Below are 10,932 nucleotides of genomic sequence, written 5' to 3' on the forward strand. Positions count from 1 at the left end.
TTGTCTCCTGAACCTGAATTTTATACAAGTGGAATGCATATGCCACCTGTGTCCCTGTGATCACGCATGAACACCAGGGGTTCCCAACCTCAGGGCGGGGACCAGTACTGGGCGATGGACTATCTAGTACCAGGCTGCACAAGACATATAAATTTTTTTTTTTTTTTTAAATATTTATGTTATTCTTCAAGGTTGTTTTATTGAGGATATTACTTTGTTATTGATGTAAAAATAAAAGATTACTGTAAATAATATCAAAGATAATTATACTTAAATTATATACGTAATAAATACAGCATTGGATGGATGAACATGAGAGGCAGGAGTTATGTGTGATAGAAGAAAAACAAAGTTGAAAGGGAAGATGTATAAGGCAGTAGTGAGACCTGCTGTGATGCATGGTTCAGAGACAGTAGACCAAAGAATGAGTTGCAGGTGGCAGAGGTGAAGATGCTGAGCTCTACACTGGGGGAGACCAGGATGGACAGGATTAGAAATGAACAGATCGGTGGCACAGTTAGGGTGGAGCAGTGTGGACAGTTAAGGGAGGATGGGGGTGGGGGGCAGTAGGGTAAGATGGAGGCAGATGGTCTGGTGTGGCCAACTATAAAGGGAACAGCCAAAAGGAGAAGGAAAGAAAAATGCACTTTATTATCTTTTGTGATGCTCCCCTCAGAGCCACTCCTCAGTTGTCAAATAACACATGTCATTCGTTCCTAACAGGTTGAGGACGACTGATTTTCAACAGTCTCTCTAACCTTCTCAACATTTACTTTTAACTTTGATTTATTGGAACTTTAATTTTGATTCATTTCAGCACCTTTGCATTATTAACCAACTAGAAACATGTTTTGCGAATTCCTACACCTACTTGTACCTGCAGCTGTGGAAGTGGTCCCTATATTTAATATGCTGCTGCTAGGAAACCACTGTTGCAGAGCAACAGCTTGTGTTCTGTTCTCTGTTTTGTCGGTCAGCCATTTACCTCCTATTGGGAAATGCATTCGACATGTAAAATCAGAGAGAAGGGGCCTCCTCCCTGGTCTCATGACTAAACATAGATCTGTGCAAGCTGTCAGCAGAAGCACGAAAGGCCAAAGCCCTGTTGTCACACTTCCTTCATCAGCACCAGTACCACAGTCTTTACATGTACAGGACTTAGCTGCCATCATCTGGCCGGAGAACACCTGGTGTCAACATACGGCTCTGCAGTTTAAGGTCTCAGTGCTGTGATTATGAATAAATAAATAAGAGAGCAGCGCAGCCAATTTTTAGACAGTAAATTAAAAAAATAAATAAATAAATAAAAACACTGGTGAGAGTTAGTTTGCCTTAAATTTTGTTAAATAAGATATAATTAAAAAGTCTACGTTTGTCAGCATTTCTTCTAGGAAAATAACAGAAAGTGAAATGTAAATGCCCTTAATTAAATGGCTGTATGATTATTAAAATACTACACTGCTATATCCTATACTTTACCTTCCCTTGAGCAGCCAGAGCCCAAATATGGTCAAACAGTGTTTGACGGGCAGCCTGTGGCCTAATGGTAAGAAGACAGGCTTGATATTGAAGGATCCAAGGTGTGAATCTGACCGGCTGTGATGTGATCGACCACCAAACATTCTCTCGCACTCAGGATGCCCCTGATTGGCTCACTGCTCTCCAGGGATGTGGAGGACAAACCCCCGCTGTGTGGCTCTGTGTTTGTGTGTGTATTTAGCTGCTTCTTCGCCTCATCTCATCTTCATCACCCAGGTTCTCCTATATGTTGACATGGTTAAATCAATAATAGAACAGAGCCATTCTTCCACTGACTTCCATTTTAACTGGTTATTTGCTCGCGATGGCAAACATTTGCTTTCACACCTTTGGATTCACAAGACTAACAGCATCTAATATCAGGTCTAAAGTGACACCTAAATATACAGCTGTCTTTTCTTCCTCTCTGCTGGTGACTGGCATGACTGGAGGTATCAATTGTTTGGATCTTTCTAGAATAGGGGTGTCAAACATACGGCCCGCAGCCCAAAACAAACCCCCTCTGGGTTTCAACCGGGTCCGATTGATAAAAATAGAATAATACAGATCACAATGTTCAGGTAATGCTTTGTAAAATTATGTTTCACTAAATATGAAGATTCATCTAGTGTATTTTTTGCATGAAAACAAACGGCAAAAAGAAAGACATCTAATAAGGTTGCATGCGGTCCCTGGACCAAAATGAGTTTGACAACTGTCCTCTAGTGTTTTTTTTTTTTTTTTAAATCTATTCAAAAGAAAATTGGCACTTATTTTAGAACTTCTAAAATCATGTTTTCTTGTGTCTATTTTGAGATCAGGGATAGCGGTGTTAATTATATGTGCTTGTTCCCAAATTAGTAACACTACCGTAAACTGTTTTTCACGCACAACAACAAGAAAAAAAAAAAAAGAAAAAAAAACCCTTCCTCCCTCTCCCACAAAGAACACTGTGATGATTACCTGCTCTACCACTTAGGTCCCATTTGCTCCGACCAAAAAGCAGATCATCTCACCTCCACAGAGGGCCTTGTTTGGAGCTTTGAGATATTCCACCAAGTGCCTACACAGCTATTTGTAGACATAGTACCTAGCTGGCACTGACTGGAATATGTTAGCGTTTGTGTGAGTGCGTGTGTGTGTGTGTGTATTTGACGGGTGATACCATGTGTAGAATGGAAGGCTGTAAGAATGGAGAGTTGGATGACACAAACAGGGCAGAGCCGTGGGAGGCTGGTGTCAGGGCCCTCCTCCCACCACCAGGCTGGATGCAGTATCTGACAGCTGACTGAGAGTCTGCAGGCCCCCACTTTACACAGTCCTACCAAAAGATCAGTACTTCAGTCGGCCCTGCCCTCTGGACACTTTCTCTCTCATAGATGCACAGACCATGCTCCATTTAGCCCCGTTGACGCACACATGCACCTCAGTGGTAGATCTGATACACAGACCGACGTCCTGCCTGCATTTATGTGACCTCATGTAATCCTGGCTCTGCCTAATCACAAAAGTTATATCTTATTCAACATTAAAAAATACCATCTGTCATTTCCATATTGTATGCCTTTGCTTGTTTTCAAATCATGCCTAACAAATGAACAGTTCTCCCACTGATATCATCTGCGTCAATTACTATTAGCGAGATGAGTGGAATGTCAGGAGGGTTGTGAATGTGGAGAGTACACCACTTTATATTGTAAGAGTGTTAAATACTAACGGCAGGATCCACCGTGAGGACTGTGAACTGGCTTTAAACCTCCTCCATATGCAGCTGTTGAGGAGAGCTGCGTTAAGACACCGAGAAGGAACACAGGAAAATGTCAGCCAGACAAATGTCTCACAGCCAGTCTCACGATGGATCCTTTTCCAGTGCAGAAAAGGAAATTCTGCACTTTGATTCTTTCCACCGAGTTAATGATTTATTTCACTGCCCACTCCTTCGCTGAGAGCTTTCCATTACACTACCAGATGCTCAAGTGAAAGCCTAATAATAAGCATATTTATCCTTTCAGTTAATTCTCATTGACTTAACCGTAATTAGGACACTGTGCTTCATTAATTCTGTCAATTAAACATGCAGCACAGGTCAATGTAGAAGTATTTGAATAAAGCAGCTACTGTATTTCTAATTATTTCCATTTTTGCCTTGAATTCTCCCGCAGTGCTTTCGTAGTGCATTCAGCCGCTTGTCCAGGTGACGACAAGTCACACTCTTCACTTTTCCCCTCAGGATGTGAATGTTCTGTGGTTGAGATGAACAAGAAGAACAAGAACACGATAAACATCCTAACAATGTGCCTTTTATCTTTTACCGTTAATTCTGACACAGGGCTTCTCTGATCGTTGTCTGACTTCGTAGGGTTTAAAAACCTCGACTGAACCAGCTGGGCAGGAATAAGGACCAGTCAGGGTGAATCATCCAGTGTTGTCGACGAGTCACTGGAGCTCGAGTCATCCAATAGGTTCACACAGGGGAATCCAAGTTGTAACACCAACAGGCGTGGCCCACCTACAGGGGCTACGCTATCACACCGATGCTAACACAGGCGTAGATATCAAGCTGGCCGTCATAACATAATAACATATTCCCCCTTTTTTCATGCAATAAAGTACATTAGATTCATGCATTCATATTTAATAAAATGTAATTTTACAAAACATTTCCTGAACATGAAGTGTATTATTTTATTTTCAAAACCCATCAAGCGGGCCAATTCCGCCCCGTGGGCCATATGTTTGACACCCATGATCTAGTACATGAAGCCAGACAGAGTGTGACTTATGCTTAGGAGCCATAATGAAGGGCACAAAAAACCAAGACAAAAAGAAAGCAAGCAAATGTAGTGCGGTCAAAGGTTAGAGTTCCTCTGCAGGAGTGATGTTTATCATCAACACCTGAAGCTGTCATGAGTGTCTACAGTAACAGAACTCCATAAACCATTGTATTACCATATTAACAGCAGGAGGAGAATATCGCTGTTCCTCAGTGGAGCCTATCATACAGTACAGCAGTAACTCATACAGTAGTTGTTACAGATAAAAATACACGTTATCAGGTTCTCAGTAGTATTTCAGTTTGCGGTGGTGTAGGTCAAAAGGGGTTGAAAGAGGGCATGAAAACATTTCTGTCCCCGGAGGGGAGGGGGGAGGGCAAGACAGAAAATAATTGAGAACCACTGCTGTAATAGAACATGACTTAATGTTTAGTGAGTAAGTCGGTGGCGATTCGACTTGGATCGGCCTCTGAAAGCTCCTTGAGTAATTCAAGACTCGACTCCAGCTTCAGTGACTCGATAACCACACTGGATGATTCACCCTGGCTGGTCCTTGTTCCCGCCCAGCTGGCTCATCGAAGGTTGTTAAACCCAATGAACCCAGATGAATATCAGAGCGTTGTGTCAGAAAGACCATAAACGATGACAGGAGGCAGCGTTAGGGAGTTTGGTGGTGTCATGTCAGTCTCTTCCCTGGTGTGGACAAACATTTTTAGTGACAGTAAATACAGTAGACATTGAGTGGACAAAATGAAAAACAGTGGTGGGTTATTACCAGGAGTTGGTGTCACTGAGCTTGGGCTTCAGTTCTTTTATGGCAAAGGTCAGCACTCCAGCACTGAGATCAGGTTATCTTACACATACACAGCGGCGCTGTGGCTTAGTTGGTTAAAGCGCCTGTCTAGTAAACAGGAGATCCTGGGTTCGAATCCCAGCAGTGCCTTTTAGTGGCTGTGTACTGTTACACATGTGCCTCTCACGCAGAAGGTCCTGGGTTTGACCTTAGACTAGGAACCACACAATTAGCGCCTCCCATTGGGCAGCCTGTTGTAGCAAACCTGCTGTTATTGCAGTGAATATTATCTCCAGGTATTCTATTCTTTTTCATGCATATAGTTATTTCTGTTAATGTTATTTTTTATTGTTAATTAATTTTTTATTAATTATTAAATTATTTTTCTATTCTCTGTATCTGTGATAATATAAAAAAAGATGTATAGAAAGATATGTGTACTTGTGCAGAAAGTAGAATATAAATGTATAAAACAGAACGTACTGTGCATTTCAGCTAATAACTTCACACTAATTGCACGTACAGAGGATTTTCCTATCTGCCTTTCAGGGACAGTGGTATCGCAGTGAGGAGCCGACAGAAGAATAGAACAGAACTTTGTTTGAACATCATCACAACTGAAGCCTTACTTCTACTGTGTCCATTTCATCTCCTCTGTCTGAAGTGTTACTCACATGTCTTCAGGCCCTGAGGCTGAGTGAGTGTGAGTGTCTGTTGTCAGTGGAAAAGAAGAGAGCTTTCATCAAAGACACAGACACAGACATGAAAGAGAGGACAGATATGAATGTGTGAACATTGTTCAGAACTAGAATACTTTATTAATGAATATTGATCTAACTTAGTCTATTCAGTTTGAGCGTTATATGTAGAAACAAAACATGACTGACGTGAACAAGATCAGCGCCCTCTAGAACAGGTCAGAACTGACGCCTGTGGTTGAGGAACCAGAGAAAGGGATAGTTTGGGTTTTTTTTAACCAGTGGATGACTTTTTCCTTCACACAAGTCCAAGTTCAAACAGAAATAAACAAAATAAAAGTTTTGAAAAAAGTTTCAGCTTCAAAGTGCAGAGCATACTCTGTATTGGTCTTTCGCCAATCCCAGTTTAACAAAAGGTGAAATACAATTTAGATCATCTAATACGTCCTAATATCTGCTGCCCCCAAGTGGCAGAACTAGATAGAACATAGTATAAAACTGAGAAATTGGCATAAGTTGTTCCTTTTTCTGAACTACAGTACTGTTGTGTCGTTAACAAAATGACATTATCTGATGAAATAACCGTCAGCGGTAAAATCTTTTTGGTGGTAAAAATACCATAAACTCCATCACATGGTAATTCCAAATAAATTTATTTTTAATTTCATCCACTGTACAAAGTAAGAATGGAACCTTCTGGACACAAACAGGACTGGGGTGGACAGATGGACAATCAATTCCCATTGAAGAAACAGAAAAGATTACCTACAAGGAAAAAACAAAAAAGAAATAAAGAAAAAAACACCAAAAAGTCATGACCGTGTGGTTCTGTTCAGATGTTGGATTAACGCATCAAAAACTGAGTAAGATTGGAATACAGGTGCCCAGGTGTCCTACCACGAGTTTACTCCAGAGCCTTAACGATGGCTTCATTAGCCTCTATGCTGATCTGAACTTCTGCCCTGGCCAGCTCATCAGATACACTGTTCAGGTCATTCTGGGCCTTCTCCAGGTTGGCCTTAGCAGCCTGAAAATAGACAGACAAAAGGAAATCAGACCAAAGGACTCACAAAAAGCTTTGCCTGAAGTAAAAACACTCCAGTTGTTTGTACAAATAAAAAATATGATTGCACAGGATGGGTTCATTAGCCGATTAACAAAAAGGATTTAAGGCCCTGTCGTGCTTGACCTCATTTTGAAAGAGTAACACGAATAACATCTTCTCATATCATCAAACACACTCTTTGGTGGCTTGGAAATTTTGAAGAGTAGGGTTAAAAAAAACCTCAGCCTCCTTTTCTGAAAGCTCCATTTGTCAGAGTGGTGATTAGAAACGAGAAATGCCAAACATAGCTGGAAGTTAAAGGTCTCTCAGTGGGGATTTGACATATCTGCTATAACTCGACAGTGACTGACCTTTCCCTCCTTATTAACAATGTGTGCCCATGTGCATTGTTACAGTGGAGTAGAAGAAGAAGAAGGGGGAAAAAAAAAGAAATTAACTCGTTTACAGCTATGAAGTCAACTTGACACTGACAGCAGCACAGCTCAAGGTCAAAACCACACACTTCCACAGTGGATGCACGATGTCACCGCGGCGCATTAACGAGAAGAATGACATTTAAAACGGGGACTCGGATGAACTGCCACTCTGATCAGATGGTTAATTATGACCTGGAAGGTCATTATCAGAACTGAAAAACAGAAATGAACCAAGAGTGGGTTCACCGAAAAGTTAAAGACACTCCCGATAATTATTCTTGTATCTATAAACTGGCCGTGGACAGCTGTCATGTAAATATCAACCAAGCTAAAAACGATCCATAAGGAATTGACTGGTTCATATTCCCTAGGCATTTGTCTGCACCGTGGTGATACTAAAAAGTTGAGAATCAAAATCTAAAAATGTGCAGTTCTGGTCTCACAGAAAAAGACAACAAATTCAACTAATTCAAGTTAGCATAAAGTCTAATAATATATCAAAGACACTCTCTTTTTTATTCTCATTCAGATAAACACATATTTCACAACAACACAGAAGTATTTGAACCTTTTAAAATTCTATTTTGAAATTCAGTCTCAAGTTTAAAGGTGCTTTTAATCATGTTAATTAGATGCTAGATCCACTGACCTTTAGCATTTATGCACAACTAATAATGAAAAAGATCAATGTCAACATTTGCTGGTGGAAATCATTAAAGCAAACACGGCCTTAATTGCTGCAGTCACAGAACAACCTCCAGTACATAAAGAGTTTGTGTTTTCATTCTGCAAGTTAAGTCTTTCATTCTGTTGGGTAAATGAAAAATAAAAAAAAACCAGAACATTTGTTTGTATAACTCATCTTTGTGGCCACGTTCTTTCAACACACATGCTGCAGTGCACGCCACACGCTTCCTGCCAAACGTTAAATAGCCAAAACACAACCTCCACACTACAGAAGTGCCAAAGGCTTTTCTTTTCAACAGTTTTCCAATTTCCATTCATGTCTGGTCTTTGTTTGTTGCTGTGTCTGCTCCAGTAATGACACTGCTAATGTTTTCCGTAATGTAGTCTGTGGTTATTTCCTCTTAACGGAAGAAAGGAACGGCACACAGGAGATAAAAAATGGCGTGAAATCTCTTGCAATTCTCACGCCATTTTTTAATTGTACACAGGAAAGACATGTTTTATATAACAGTGTTTAGACTAGTGATTCCCAAAGTAGGGGCAGGCCCACCCTGGGGGGTGCACTGCTATTGTGGTGGAATAAAGGGGTGTGGCTGAGGGTCCTCAAGGGGAAAATTTAGCTAATTAGTCTTTTCTTTTTAAATTACATTAATTTACAATTGAATTGTATTTGTCAATATGGGGCAGTTTAACAATAGTCCTATCTACACAAGGGTGGTGCTAGAGAAGGTTGTGTTGGGTAACCATTGGTCCTTACTGCAACGTCGAGCTGGTCCAGGGGAACGGCCTCCTCAGCTAACAGCTGCACTGAAGAGTCAGAATTGACTGTCACGGAGCCACTGCTAACTGTTAACGCACACACAAACACAGTGAACACACATACAGTGAAGCACTTGATCTTCACATTGAAATTATTCTTTAAAGTGGATATATAAAAGTCACTTGAAACATTGATAAAAGGTAAAAAAGAAATTCATAACTAAGGCACACCAATCACTCATGGTTTAAATTATATAACTAAGTGAAAATAATTCTAGACAAAGTATTATAAAAAGTTCCCTCTATATATACCTGTGCCTCTAATCCTAAAAAAATTACTTAAATTAGTTAACTTAACATTACTACTTAAACTTATTGGTCTGCATCAACCATAGGATTTGGCTGGTCGTATTCATTTGTGCACAAATCAGCAGAAAATTACAATTCACATGAATCTTGTACATGAAATTGATCCATGTTATAATTTAGTATTTTGCATCATTCCATAAAAAACAAAGTTTTACTATTAATAGATGACCTAACCAGCGACTCTGGACTTTTTTTTCCTTCCTCAAAAATAAAATCTGACTGTGATTCTATCATATGTTACAACCTTATTTGCAGATCATAGATTAGTAAAAGATTATTGTGGATATATTAAAAATGTGATGTGAAGTGATGTGTTGCAACAGTTTCTAGATTACACCTCACATGTTCACACCCTGCAGCTAATCACTGTCTAAAACACATTCTTACCAAAGTATTTGACAGAGGAGCCATCGTCACTGAAGACTGTGACAACACCGGGCCTGAGGACCTGCAGGGTGGGCACGTGAGCAGGGAGGATGCCGAATACCCCAGTTAGTGTGGGCACATCAACCTGTTTCACACTAGCCTCACTGAAAAACACCTGCAAAGACAAGACAGGACAGGACACAGGGGCATTAGAAGAAAAACAGAAGAAGAAAGTTTGGATAACTTTTAAATATTTAGAAAACCTAATTTCATCATATAAAAACTATTAACAGACTTGGGTCTTTCTCACGAGCTTGAACTTTATGTAAAATATGTATATGCCAGTGGATGATGCGGTACATAGCTCTACTGTTCTGTGGAGCTGTACTCATTCGAGTTCATGTCAACGCATTACAACAACATACACATATCCTGCTGTATTATAATTATGTTTAAAACTGTAAATAAACTCTCTCTTTATACAAGTTATATAACTGCAATTTACATGCTTTACTCCCAACATCAAACATGCAAAGTCAAGGTTACTGCTTTGCACTAAATGATTCTTACGCTGTACTTGCTGCAGCATTGCTTCATGTATGTGCTGTTGGATTTTATTTGTTATAAATACCAATGATCAATGCCAAACACAAGCTGCTTTTCAAAGACGTTGAATGACAGTGAGCATTCGTTAGCTTGCTATGCTAACCTGTTTTCTGACACTGCAAACTACCATCAACAAACGATGAGATTTGTGAATTCAATGCAAGAAGCATTGCTTCCAAACTGCGTAACGACCACGTTGGTAGAGTTTATTACAACATGTGGGTAATCTGTAGAAGACGCGCGTTGTTACTTAGCAAAATAGCTGCCCGGGCCCGTTAAGCCTCGCTAGTAGCATTGACTTTGGCTCATTCTAGTTACCTGTGACGGGGAGGCGAAAGTAAAGGACATCTGCGGACCACCAGGGCCGGCCTCGGCGTAGGAGCGAGCCTGCCTCAGCACAGGCAGAGCGCGGCGGAGAAACCTTGCTGCCATCATGTTTGAAAACAGCTTTTTATTCAAGTACAGTTGAATGACAGGGATCCCCAAGCCCTAGTGTGAAGGCGGTGTGCGCTTGGTAGGACAAGGACGTTTGCAACCTTCCCAGAAACCTTCACGATGGAGTAAAGCATGCTGGGTCTTTGAGTCTTCGAGGCATTGATAGGTGCACACGACAAAACGTGGCTTCGCGATAATAGAGAACCGAAAAATAAATGCAAAATGAGAAATGTAAATAAAAACACTTTACTGAGCTAAGTCCGATTAAAATGTGTTTTATTAAAAAAAAAACAACAACATTTAAATAATGAAGTCAAATTCAATTATTATGTTTTGGTTATAAATTGAATCTTTCTTTAAATTTGTTGTAAACAAGTTTCACTTTCCTCATTGTCAAATTTTAGTACTTAAAGTGGATAATCCGCAATACCCAGTGGAAAAAAAA

General features: G+C 40.2%; 1 protein-coding gene and 1 non-coding gene across 3 annotated transcripts in view; one reads left to right on the top strand and one right to left on the bottom strand.

Moving 5' to 3' along the window:
• Positions 1-5,161: 5,161 nt before the first annotated feature.
• On the top strand, positions 5,162-5,235 carry trnat-agu (transfer RNA threonine (anticodon AGU)). Its single transcript has one exon. It is a non-coding gene; the product is annotated as a tRNA-Thr (tRNA).
• Positions 5,236-6,415: 1,180 nt separating this feature from the next.
• The window catches only part of atp5f1d (ATP synthase F1 subunit delta), a 7,844-nt gene continuing 3,327 nt past the window's right edge, over positions 6,416-10,932 (bottom strand). The window contains exons 1-5 of one of the 2 annotated variants that reach the window (XM_008338548.3): positions 10,371-10,612; positions 9,468-9,621; positions 8,710-8,798; positions 6,681-6,810; positions 6,416-6,548 (exon numbers count right to left, since the gene is read on the bottom strand). In XM_008338548.3, coding sequence (XP_008336770.1) covers positions 6,688-6,810; positions 8,710-8,798; positions 9,468-9,621; positions 10,371-10,487 — 483 coding nt within the window. In that variant the 5' untranslated portion in view covers positions 10,488-10,612 and the 3' untranslated portion in view covers positions 6,416-6,548; positions 6,681-6,687. Of the gene's footprint in view, positions 6,549-6,680; positions 6,811-8,709; positions 8,799-9,467; positions 9,622-10,370; positions 10,613-10,932 lie in introns of those variants that run through there. The other variant, XM_008338549.3, reaches the window with a different exon arrangement.

The sequence above is a fragment of the Cynoglossus semilaevis genome, chromosome 2 (assembly GCF_000523025.1).
Source record: "Cynoglossus semilaevis isolate Cse_v1.0 chromosome 2, Cse_v1.0, whole genome shotgun sequence".
NCBI classification, from domain to species: Eukaryota; Metazoa; Chordata; class Actinopteri; order Pleuronectiformes; family Cynoglossidae; genus Cynoglossus; species Cynoglossus semilaevis.